General features: G+C 40.1%; 1 protein-coding gene across 1 annotated transcript; it reads left to right on the top strand.

Moving 5' to 3' along the window:
- The first annotated feature begins 6,949 nt into the window (after nucleotides 1–6,949).
- On the top strand, nucleotides 6,950–10,435 carry eIF3c (eukaryotic translation initiation factor 3 subunit c). Its single transcript, XM_065236069.1, has 4 exons — nucleotides 6,950–7,036; nucleotides 7,299–7,423; nucleotides 7,488–9,471; nucleotides 9,544–10,435. Exons 2-4 carry the CDS (start codon nucleotides 7,328–7,330, stop codon nucleotides 10,182–10,184), a joined length of 2,721 nt encoding a protein of 906 aa, XP_065092141.1. The 5' UTR covers nucleotides 6,950–7,036; nucleotides 7,299–7,327; the 3' UTR covers nucleotides 10,185–10,435.
- Nucleotides 10,436–11,862: the final 1,427 nt, after the last annotated feature.

Raw genomic sequence — 11,862 nt, 5'->3', positions numbered from 1 at the left:
AGTACCCAAAAATTTGTTACGTTAAATGGTTATTTTTCAATCCATAAGTGGATGTTTTGATTTTAACTAGTAGTTTTATAAGCGTAAATTTTCAAATCAAAAATTGTTTAACTGACAAAATTAATTGTTCGGGGGTAGGTTTCTGCTCATTTGTGGTTATTTTTAGAATTACTGTAAATGAAAAGAAAAACAAGCAAAACGGGAAGTGCAAAGCTTGCATAATAAATTTTTATTCGACCAGTAGTTTTCAAATTAAATTCCTGTTGCATTCACCGGCTGAAAATATAAATGATAACACAATCTATGACAATACAACAGGATAAATATTGTAAGTATGTACCCATTATGCAATCGTGAACTGATTCTTTAAATAAGTATTTTTTACCCATTTTATGATTTCCAAATTCCCCCATTTTTTAACAGCTGCATACATGGTTTGAAAATGGGTATGTTTTTACCCATAAATGGGTTTTCACGAAACACCGTGTACAGTAAAAGTATGGAGTAGAGTCGGTGTATAATGAGTCACGCCAAGAGTGAAGCCAAGTCTACCTATTGAACTGTCAAACCGGCTACCTATCGAGCAAAGTAAACAAACATTACGATGCTATGAAAGGTCCACGAAAGGTATTGCAATAAAATATAAAATATAATCGAAGAAATTATCATAAATACGCAGTGAGCATTAGCTTGTCATGGGATACGTTTAGTAATGACCAGTAATGAGAATTTCTACTATTTTTTGTTAAGATAATTTGACAAAATCACTGATATAATGATTTACTACAGCCGCTATTTTTATTTATGGCTAGAAGTCATTTGAAGTTGATGTAGAAGTCCTCTGTTGCCAAGTGAAAGGAAAGAGAATCTTTCGAAAACCGTGATGCGAGTTAAACTGTTTTTCTCTTGGCGTGACTCATTATACACCGACTCTAGTATGGAGTCTGTCAAAACAGTGCCAACATTTCAAAGGGGCGTAATTGCATTTGGCAATGGCTTTAGCCGTCGATTTCTCGCGAATAAAAGTTCACTCGTAAAAAATAATGACACCAGCAGGTAGAGGAATGTTTCCTCTACTAGCTAGCATTGTAATTATGGAGAGGTAAGATTTCATTCGCGAGAAATTGACGGCTAAAGTCATTGTTTACAAAATCAATTACGCCCCTTTGAAATGTTGGCACTGAAAAGTTGTTCCAATCGAAACGTCAACACTAAAGAGCACCGTTTTGCTCGGGTTTTCAGTTTTGTTGTGACAATCGTCCATACACAGAGAAAAAAAATACCCTAAATTTAAGTTCTTTTTACTTAATTTTGGGTATTTTTGAATTTGCATCCCACTCTCAGGGCATCTTTAGCGGCGATACAATTGGTTGGTTTGGTCTAAAATTTAGGAACAGACCCAGACCGAGCCCTTGCACTGGTGGTCTATATTTGGTTTTAGATTAGTTCTAAAATGTAATTTTTTTAAACCAGTATAATTGGGTTCTTTAATTTTGAAAAATGTATCGTTTTTTATACATCATCTGAATCTGAGCACAGCGATATTTTTTTCGAAACCACACACTTTCATCTCGATTTTTAGATCAAGATTTAAAGCAAAACAATAACTTCATTGTTTGAAACTAAACTGACAAACTGAAAGCTCGCTTCCATACAAAGTGACATCGAGGGGCACTAATAAGGCGATTTTTGCAAATGTAATCGTACTTATTTAAAAAAGTTCCAGTTTACCAAAATTGATAAAATTTTGGGTTTGGGTTCCATTTTTAATGCAGATTACGAATATGCATTTACCTCAATAGCCTTAAAGAACCCAATTCTCGATCTATTTTGAACGGAATTTGGATCAAGGCAAGCACTGTTCTAAACTAGTTTGACAGCTGTCGCACTCGAGATTTTGTTATGTTTTGTTTCGTTGTTGGGGTTTTTTCTGCAAAACAAACCGTTTAGTTCCTATATTTTCTAAGAAACGTGGGCGGAACAATCGACTGCTGTTGACATTGGTGTAGTTCCAGCTCTATCGCACTATCGATGCTGCTGTTGCTGCCGGCCCTGTCGTCGCAGCTGCGAAAGGATCACAAGGGAAACATCCGGACGCTTCTGTTCTGCAGGAATTTGCGGGCTTGTTCTGGAAACTCCCAGGGAAGTGGCCAGTTTCTGACTTGGTCCAAAACTCATCATGTGACACATCAAGCCGGCGCCGGTGGTGTAGTGGTAAGCGTGACTGCTTTCTAACACCCCGATGGGTCTGGGTTCAATCCCAGCCGAGTTCGGTGGGATTTTTCTGAGGCATAAAAATCTCTGGTCACGTCTTCCTTCGGAAGGGAAGTAAAACCGTTGGTCCCGGCCCATGTGTGTTGTGAATGGGTACGATATCCTACGCTGCCTTCCTGCACATTCGATTGCCGTCAATGGATGGCAATCGATGTCCGTCGGTGATTGGCACTAGATTGCGGAACAGAGACTGACGTTAAATAAAGGAAAAAAGACACATCAAATCACATAAAATTTCAAAAGCAATATCAATTGTATAGGGGAATTTACGTATTCTCGTCAATCTAAGCAGCGTCCGAACTTCTATTAGCGATTTCTCAGCGTCACACACATACATGACAGGTTTGTTTGTTGACATTTATCTGCTGCTTGCTGTTCTACCAATTCCAATCGACAGAATTGATCAAAACGGGTTGAACATGTTTTTACAACGCTCCAAACTTCTCAGGTGAGTGTGACTATTGTTGGCAGTCTCTTTTTCTTCGGCACCCTTTCCATTTGAACTGCGTGTTAACCGGCTGTTCTATTATAGGCAACTCGAAATCAGCCGTATTTTGTAGTGTGTATATTTAATTTAAAGAAAAATATGGCATAACAGGATTGCACAGTCGTAAAAATGTAATCAGATTGAAGCTTAAAATGTGAGGAATCGGCTTAATACATTCAACGAAGAGTTTTGATGGGAAAATACAGTGAAATTAACGTTTCAATTTCGGTTGCCGAAAACAGTCAATGGGTGCCGAAGCCATAATTTACCCTAGTAGCAATGTAGAAATATCAATATAGTGCATATGTTGAATCATGTTGACCCCTATCGGATATGTTCTGGGCACCTCCAAGGAAATGGCCAGTTTCTGATTTAATCCAAAACCCATCATGCGTCACATAGCACATTAGATTTCAAAACCAAGATCAATGGAATTCAAATAATATGCCCAGGACCACCTTTCTTATTTCCAGGCATCTTTCAGGAACCCCTAGGGAAGTGAGTAGTTTATGATATGGTCCAAACCGAGGTCCAAACCCTGTGATTTGACAATACAATTTCACAGAAATTGATAAACGAAATCAGTTTAAGTCAAATATAGTGTCCAGATCCACATTGGCCACATTCTGGTATGTTCCGGGTACCCCCCAAGAAATTGTCCAGTTTCTGACTTGGGAAACACGCAACAACATGCCAGACAACAAATACAGGTTTTTATTATTATTTCACTGGGAACCACGAGGAGCAGGATAACGAGCAGTTCAAGGCTTTTTGCACATCAATCCCGGAGACAGCCATTGCGAGATATGATGCATCGGTAATTTCCGGATAAAAACCGTGTACGAAAGCGCACGAGATTAAAAAATGGCTGACCACGAAATCAGGGAGTGAGTTGGTGTTGACTCGGGTTTTGACGTTTGAAATAGAACGGCTAAAAATAGATCAACCGGTGCGTACGCACACAGTTTGATCTATTTTGGCTTGATTTTTTTTTTAATTTTAGCTGTTTCAAATGTGACATAAATTTGGATCTAGATCAGACCACCGCTAAAGATGCCCTCACTTTTTGTTGTTCTCAAAAACGGAACGATAGATTCGACTTTCTCATGACTATCGTTTAATAAGCTACACGAAGAAAAAAACTATCGTCGAAACAAAAATATTTGAGGTAAATTTAAACGTAAACTCAGTTTGTTCTGGCCACAATCATAAATTAGGTTGATTTAAAACGTATTCCATGTTTGAAGTCATGTGAAATCAATGTTTAAAATAAAAATAATGTTACGTTTTTTTCAAAAATATTCGTGTTGAAAATAAACGTATTGGTTTTTGTTTGGTTTGACAGCTATGCGAACAATAATAAATATGTTTATTTTAAACATGCTTCTCATGTTTAAAATAAACATACATATTTTGAAATTATGTTAGTAGTTGAGTGCAGGGTAAAGCAAAATAAAACGGTTTGCAAAGAAATGAAAAAAAAAGATCCTGCTGTGGGATTAACGGTGACCTGTGGGTATTGGGGTACTGGTCCGGGATGCGAGGACCCGTCGGGGTGGGTGTCTGGGGGTTTCAGTTCTGTGGAACCGGTTAAAATTTGTGATATTACGTCATTTTGTCGTTTCTGCCACTGGTCCTCATACCGGTTTCTTTCTATGTTCGGTATCGGAAGAGGATCCGGAATGGATTCAGAATCCATTTAGGATTTTCAATGTTCTTTCGATGTCACGTGTAGAGGAGGATGATTATAGCGATCGGCATCAGAAACGACGGAGTGAAGTTGATACCCACAGGCTCTGCCGGTTTAGTCGAGCTGGTTTCCGGATCCGTCTTCGGTTTTGCCACTTTCGGGCCGGTTTTCTGTTGAGGTTGAGCAACTGTTTCCGAATGTAACAAGAAGGAAATAAAAAGGCATGACACGCTAAAAACCGTTTACCCACATCCTATATTGTTGAAATAAAAATGCTTTTGAATTTAATTCAAACATAAATATTTTAGTTTTACTTCTTCTTTCCTTTATTTAACGTCGGTATCTGTTCCGCAATCTAGTGCCAATCACCGACGGACATCGATTGCCATCCATTGACGGCGATCGAATGTGCAGGACGGCAGCTTCCACACCTGCGTAGGATATCGCACCCATTCAACACACATGGGCCGGGACCAACGGCTTTACTTCCCTTCCGAAGGAAGACGTGACCAGAGATTTTTATGCCTCAGAAAAATCCCACCGACCTCGGCTGGGATTGAACCCAGACCCATCGGGGTGTTAGAAAGCAGTCACACTTACCACTACACCACCGGCGCCGGCATTATTTTAGTTTTAAACATGCTTTCAATTTACGTTGAATAAGTAATATGTAAAGAATATAAAATTTATATGTTTGTTTTAAATGAAGTATTTTCGGGCATAAGTCAGAATTAAGTGTCATGTCGGTTTGACGGTGGTTCCATAGCCATTTCAGTTAAAGTTTAGCAGGGATTATAATTTTTTTACCATTTTGGTAATGGTTCGCATTTATGCGGGAATTTTCCTTTCTTTTCTGTGATTACATGCTATGTTCCAGACTAAGGAGTTTGTTTTATAGTCGCTACACGGATAGAAATCTCCTTATACCTTTTGGAAAATTTCCATTGCTGATTATTCATAAAAAGTATAAGTCAACTAATAAGCAGACGCCTTGCAAAAAGTGAATAAAGATCATGTGTCAAATGAAATGTATAAGCGGTCACACAAACCTTTTATGCATTCTAATAGGACCTATGTGGTTTGTCTTATGGAATGTATAAGGCTGATGCTTTGGCAAAAATGTATAAGTGAAACACATGAATTAAATAATTGATTTTCGTTTCGTGTAGAGAACATAATTAATTCGTTATATATGATAAAGAAGGGAACATTCCCTTCATTGAAAATATAACAAAAGGAAATAATTAATTCTTTGGATGTACGATAAAGAAGGGAATATTCCCTTCTTTTAATATATAAGGACAATATATAAACAATAGTTTTTCGCAAGGGATTCGGGGTAATGCCCATTTGGGATAATAAGGTGTGGAATAATGTTATAAATTTGTAATCAGTAGTTCAACGTTCCATGCACCGATTTTTCAATCCATCACGAGAAATTCTTCAACTCAGGTCGAACAATTCTTCGATAAGGTTTAACAGTTTCCGACTGGTTGAATTGGATTGCATAATAGACCCTTTGACTTTTTAAATGATGAACGAAGTGCTCGAAAACTTGAAAAATATATATTGAAATATGTATATTAAGCTGTTCCGTAATATAAAACTGAAATATAACATCAAATAACCAAAAGAAAGTGATAAATTACTAATTTCATCATCTTTTCTGGGGAATGGTACATTCTGGGGAATGGTATATGCTGCACGGATAGAAATCTCCTTATACCTTTTGGAAAATTTCCATTGCTGATTATTCATAAAAAGTATAAGTCAACTAATAAGCAGACGCCTTGCAAAAAGTTAATAAAGATCATGTGTCAAATGAAATGTATAAGCGGTCACACAAACCTTTTATGCATTCTAATAGGACCTATGTGGTTTGTCTTATGGAATGTATAAGGCTGATGCTTTGGCAAAAATGTATAAGTGAAACACATGAATTAAATAATTGACCACTTTGTCAAGCAGTTTTGACGTGACTTTCTACCAGCGATTTCACAAAACTGGACCAACTAATTTCTATTTTTTTGTGAAACGCACAAATGTTGGCTACTTTTTTCGAGGTTCTAGAAGAAAAAATCTCAAAATAATGTTTCATTTCAAAGTTCGAGTGGTAGTAAACGTCATTTTATCTGCTCGAATGAAGTGGTTAATTGATTTTCGTTTCGTGTGGGGAATGCTTTTCTGGAGAATGGTGCATTCTGGGGAATGTTATAGAATCCGAGAAAAGGGTTTCCGAAGGTTTGTTCGCAATAGCTCATGTGCGCTTTTCTGTTGTTGGTCGTGATTTGCTCGATTGGTTCCGCTATTTGACAGCTCCATTGGTTTCCGAGATTCTATCCGCCAGACTATGAATATAGCGACTATAGTTTGTTTCAGTGTATCATCCTGCTTTACCGACATCACGCTAATAATGAGGCAACTTCACCAACATCAACTATACCTGTTTCTCGTTTCGTCGGGCGAAGATCGGATGCCAACGTCGATCGCCGCGATGCGCCCCTTTCTATTCAGAAACGTCAAATCGTTTTTCCTATGACTGATTCGGTGTGAATTATTTCTGTGAATTTCATCAGGAAATACTTGTAAGTTATCGGATAATGTAGTTTCAATAGCTTAAGTTCAGTGGTTTGCACTATTTGAAAGTGAAGTGATTCAGATTTATTTGCAATTGGATCAGCAAATAATGCTTTTCTTGCCGGTGGCAACTGCGTGGCAGCTTCCGTCACTTTCCCATGATGGGGGAGATACAGAGTGTGGGGCGAAAAATGCCTTAACCTCAAACATATCTTGTTGACTATAGTGTATTTGGAATTATCGTAATGATAATCGTTGTTGTATCCTTAGGTGAGCAGTAAACGGAATACAATTGAAAAATGTCTCGATTCTTCGCCGGTGCTGGTTCGGACTCCGATTCCGAAAGCTCGTCCGATAGTGAGCCAATTCAGCGTCAGGCTGTTCCGCAATTCACTGTGAGTAGGGAGACGGGTAAACTGTTGATACCAATGGATGATGATAATTTTACTTCTCTTGCAGTTCAGCGATGAGGAGGAAGATGTCAAGCGTGTCGTCCGATCGACGAAGGAAAAGCGTTACGAAGATTTATCCAACATAATCAAGAGCATTCGTAACTACAAAAAGATCAAAGATATGGCTAGTATGCTAAGCAGCTTTGAAGATTTGACGAGGGCTTATGCGAAGGCTCTACCAGTGATAACGAAGGTTGAAAATGGAGTCACTCCAAGGTTTATTATTCGTGCGCTGGCCGAGTTGGAGGACTTCATCAATATGGTTTGGGATGATAGGGATGGACGCAAGAATCTATCCAAGAATAATTCCAAATCTCTCGGAACGTTGCGTCAAAAGTTCCGGAAATACATTAAGGACTTTGACAGCGACTTGAAAAAGTTCCGTGAGTCTCCGGATGCCGCTGACGATGACGAGGAGGAAGAGGAGAAAAAGGATGAATCCGAGTCAGAGGACGAAGAGGATGTTGTTCCAAAGGCAAAGGCAGTTTCTTTCAAAAAGGAGGTGAAAACCGCAAAGGTAGAGAAGGATGACGATGACTCGGATGATTCCATTGATTGGGATATGGGATCTGAATCGGATGAAAGCTCTTCGGATGAGGAAACCCAGTACACAAGCATTCGAGAGCGTTTCTTGAAGCGCAGTGAAAAGGATGACGGAGACGATGGCGATGCCAAGAAGGAGAAGAAAAAGCTCAAGGATACTAAGGACAGAGTCAAGAAGAAGCGTCCTGAGGATGATGATGAAGGTTGGGAAGTTGTTAATGGAAATCGATCGACCAGTGCCGAGCAGCCGAAGATGTTTGCAAAAGATGCTGAGATTGACGTCAATGTTGTAATTAACAAACTAAATGAGGTGATGGCTGCTCGTGGTAAAAAGAGAACCGACCGAAAACTACAAATTGAATTCTTGAGAGAATTACGTACCATTGCCGATGCTCACAATCTTGGAGACGCAGTTGCCGCTAAAATTCGTTTCAACATTGTTTCGGCAATTTTCGACTACAATCCGAAGGTTTCGGAGCCAATGAAGTTGGAACATTGGTCCAAGTTGCTGGAGGAAATCAACGCACTTATTAAGTTGCTGCTGGCCAATGATGAAATCGTTTTATCGGAAACTATTTTGGAGGAAAACGAAGAATACGAAACGGCCCCCTTCAAGATTCGTGGATGTATTCTTACTGCTGTGGAACGTCTGGATGACGAATTTACCAAACTGTTGAAGGAATGTGATCCTCACAGTAACGACTATGTAGATCGTCTGAAGGATGAAGTAACCGTAAGCAGCGTAATTGAACAAGTGGTTACATATGTCGAACGGTTGGATAATGATATGGAAACATGTCGTGTCTACTTGCGCAAGATAGATCATCTTTACTACAAGTTTGATCCGAATGTGCTGAAGAAGAAAAAGGGTCAACTACCTGCCACCACGTTGACTTCGGTGGATGAGATGGATCGTTTGTGTCGGTTTGTGTATGCCAAGGATCAAACTGATCGTCTGCGAACCCGTGCTATCCTTTCGCACATCTTCCACCATGCTCTGCATGATAACTGGTTCCAAGCACGTGACTTGGTCCTGATGTCCCACTTGCAGGAAACCATTCACCATTCGGATCCTCCTACTCAAATTCTTTACAATCGTACCATGGCTAATTTGGGCCTGTGTGCATTCCGCCACGGAAACGTTAAGGACGCTCATCAGTGTCTGGTAGACCTGATGATGACTGGAAAGCCAAAAGAATTGCTAGCACAAGGTCTGGTTCCTCAACGTCAGAACGAACGTTCCTTGGAACAGGAGAAAGTGGAAAAGCAACGGCAGATGCCATTCCATATGCACATTAATCTGGAGCTGCTTGAGTGTGTTTATTTGGTTTCCGCTATGCTCCTCGAGATTCCTTACATGGCTGCGCATGAGTTTGATGCCCGTCGTCGTATGATTAGCAAGACGTTCTACCAGCAGTTGAGATCCTCGGAAAGGCAGTCTCTAGTCGGTAAGCTGAAATCGTAAAATTCTAGTAGTATTTGATTTGATTCATTTTTTAATATGCATCCTTTCTTTGCAGGCCCTCCCGAATCTATGCGTGAACATGTGGTTGCAGCCGCGAAGGCGATGCGTCATGGAAATTGGAATGCTTGTTCCAACTTCATCGTCAACAAGAAAATGAATGTTAAGGTTTGGGATCTGTTCTACGAAGCCGATCGTGTCCGCGAAATGTTGGTGAAATTCATCAAGGAGGAATCGTTGCGTACGTATCTGTTTACCTATTCAAATGTGTATGCTTCGATTAGTGTCCCTTACTTGGCGGAAATGTTCGAACTGCCCAAGAGCAAGGTCCATTCGTTGATCAGCAAAATGATAATTAACGAAGAATTGATGGCCTCGTTGGACGATCCAACTGAAACAGTCGTGTTACATCGTTCAGAGCCTTCACGTCTTCAAGCTCTGTCGATGCAACTCTCCGATAAGGTCACCAATTTGGTTGATTCGAACGAGCGTGTCTTCGAGATGAAGCAAGGCAACTTCTTCCAACGTGGTGGAAACCAGGGTTACAACCGTGATCGCCAGAACTACCGCAACCAAAATCAAAACCAGAATTGGAGCAGCAACCGTCGTCAGGATAACCGTGAAAATCGCGGCAACCGTAACCAGAATCGCGACCATCGTAAACAGCATCGTGTTGAATTCGAAGAGAAGGCTGAGTAAACGATTGAAATTAACGGGGTTCACATCCCGACGTTAAAAAGGGGGAAAAGGTATTACAAACAAGATCGTACATTTGAAGACAACATTTGCATAAACATAGCAATCTAATCTAATTTTGCTAAAGTATAAATATTCAGCTATATAATGAATACAGAAATATACAGGTGTTGGTTTCCCGATCTGAAAGCTTTCGTCTCGATTGAGTGAATGGCTTTCAGGTCGGGAGTATCAATGCAGAGATAAAGGGGAAAGAGTCGTCTTAGTTTCTTTCTGATGACACAACCTCTTGACTCTAGAGACTCGACCATACACGGTGATATTCACAAAACATCTTCAAGGGAAATTGTCAGTGACAATCCACGAACATGTGCAGTTTTGTTATTAGTTTAATTAGTAATACATTGATAATGTCCCCTCCCCTTAGCTAGTTTTTGCGCCTTGCTGCTGGTCGGCGGGCTTAATTTCATGCTTTATAGTGGAGAGTGTTGGAGACAGTAGGTTTATGGCCGGTGTTGCGATTGAATGGCGCCATTGGCAGGCAATGGGGATTACTAAGCTTCCCCTCTCTGATGATCCACTGGATGAGAAAACCAAAGATTTAGTCTAGCAGTGATAGTATCACACTTGTTACTCCTTTGTTTGAGAGCTGCGTTGTAGTACGTTTACGTATACTGCCGTTATACGCATAACTGTCCCATGTTCTATGCAATCCTTATGCACCGTGGGACTCTTATGCGTATAACGGCAGTATAGGCACTGACGTTGGGTGCGATACTGGCAGGTTTTTCCGCAAATCACTCTTATTTATTTTTACGCAGATAGATTTATTTGGGTTTGCAAGGGAATTATACTATTGAAATATTTCAGATTGTAACTTAATATCTTATACTATCTGAGTGTGCCCAGCCTTGCACAGGATTCAATGTTAGCTTGAGCGTATGCGCCGATTAAAATAAAAGCATGATATATTGTACGTAGCCCCCTCCCCCCTCTTATCTAAGGGGATACCCCCTATGACCTCCACATGCCAAATAGGGTTCCATTTACTTGATTAGTTCTCGAGTAATGCAGAAATTTTTGTTTCATTTGTATGGGAGCCCCCCCCCCTTACAGAAGGGGAGGGGTCTCAAAACATCATAAGAACCTTTCTCGGCCCCAAAAATCCATGCATACAAATTTTCACGAAGATCGGTTCAGTAGTTTCCGAGTCTATAAGGGTCAGACAGACAGACACAGACAGAAATTAATTTTTATATATCAAGAGCCACATGTGAAAAGGGCATTCAAGCTTTTTGTAAACAAACCTTTGTAGGTCCTCTTCTCGCCAACCGAGGGTCGCCCACGTAAACTAACAACATCATCGGGAAGGGGAAACCTTCCCCTATCCGGCGATGTTGATGGTTTGCGTTGGTGTCATATGGGTGGCGAGAAAAGGGCATAAGAATGTTTGTTTACAAAAAGCTTGTATGCCCTTTTCACATGTTGATATTGATATATAGATGTGCTTCATTTTGATTTGGGATTAGTGTTTGAATTATGGCTCGGGATTTCCACTGTGGCGTGCTTCTATTGTGACATACCCATACTGCCCATAAAAGCATAACTGTCCCATATGAATAGGAAATCAAGCACAGATGGGACAGATATGCTTTTATGGGCAGCATACGTATATTTGTGG

This window comes from Ochlerotatus camptorhynchus, unplaced genomic scaffold (genome assembly GCF_037179485.1).
Source record: "Ochlerotatus camptorhynchus isolate MF236.1 unplaced genomic scaffold, CSIRO-AGI_Acam_v1.1 ptg000525l, whole genome shotgun sequence".
NCBI classification, from domain to species: Eukaryota; Metazoa; Arthropoda; class Insecta; order Diptera; family Culicidae; genus Ochlerotatus; species Ochlerotatus camptorhynchus.
This window is presented reverse-complemented; position numbering and strand designations above follow the sequence as displayed.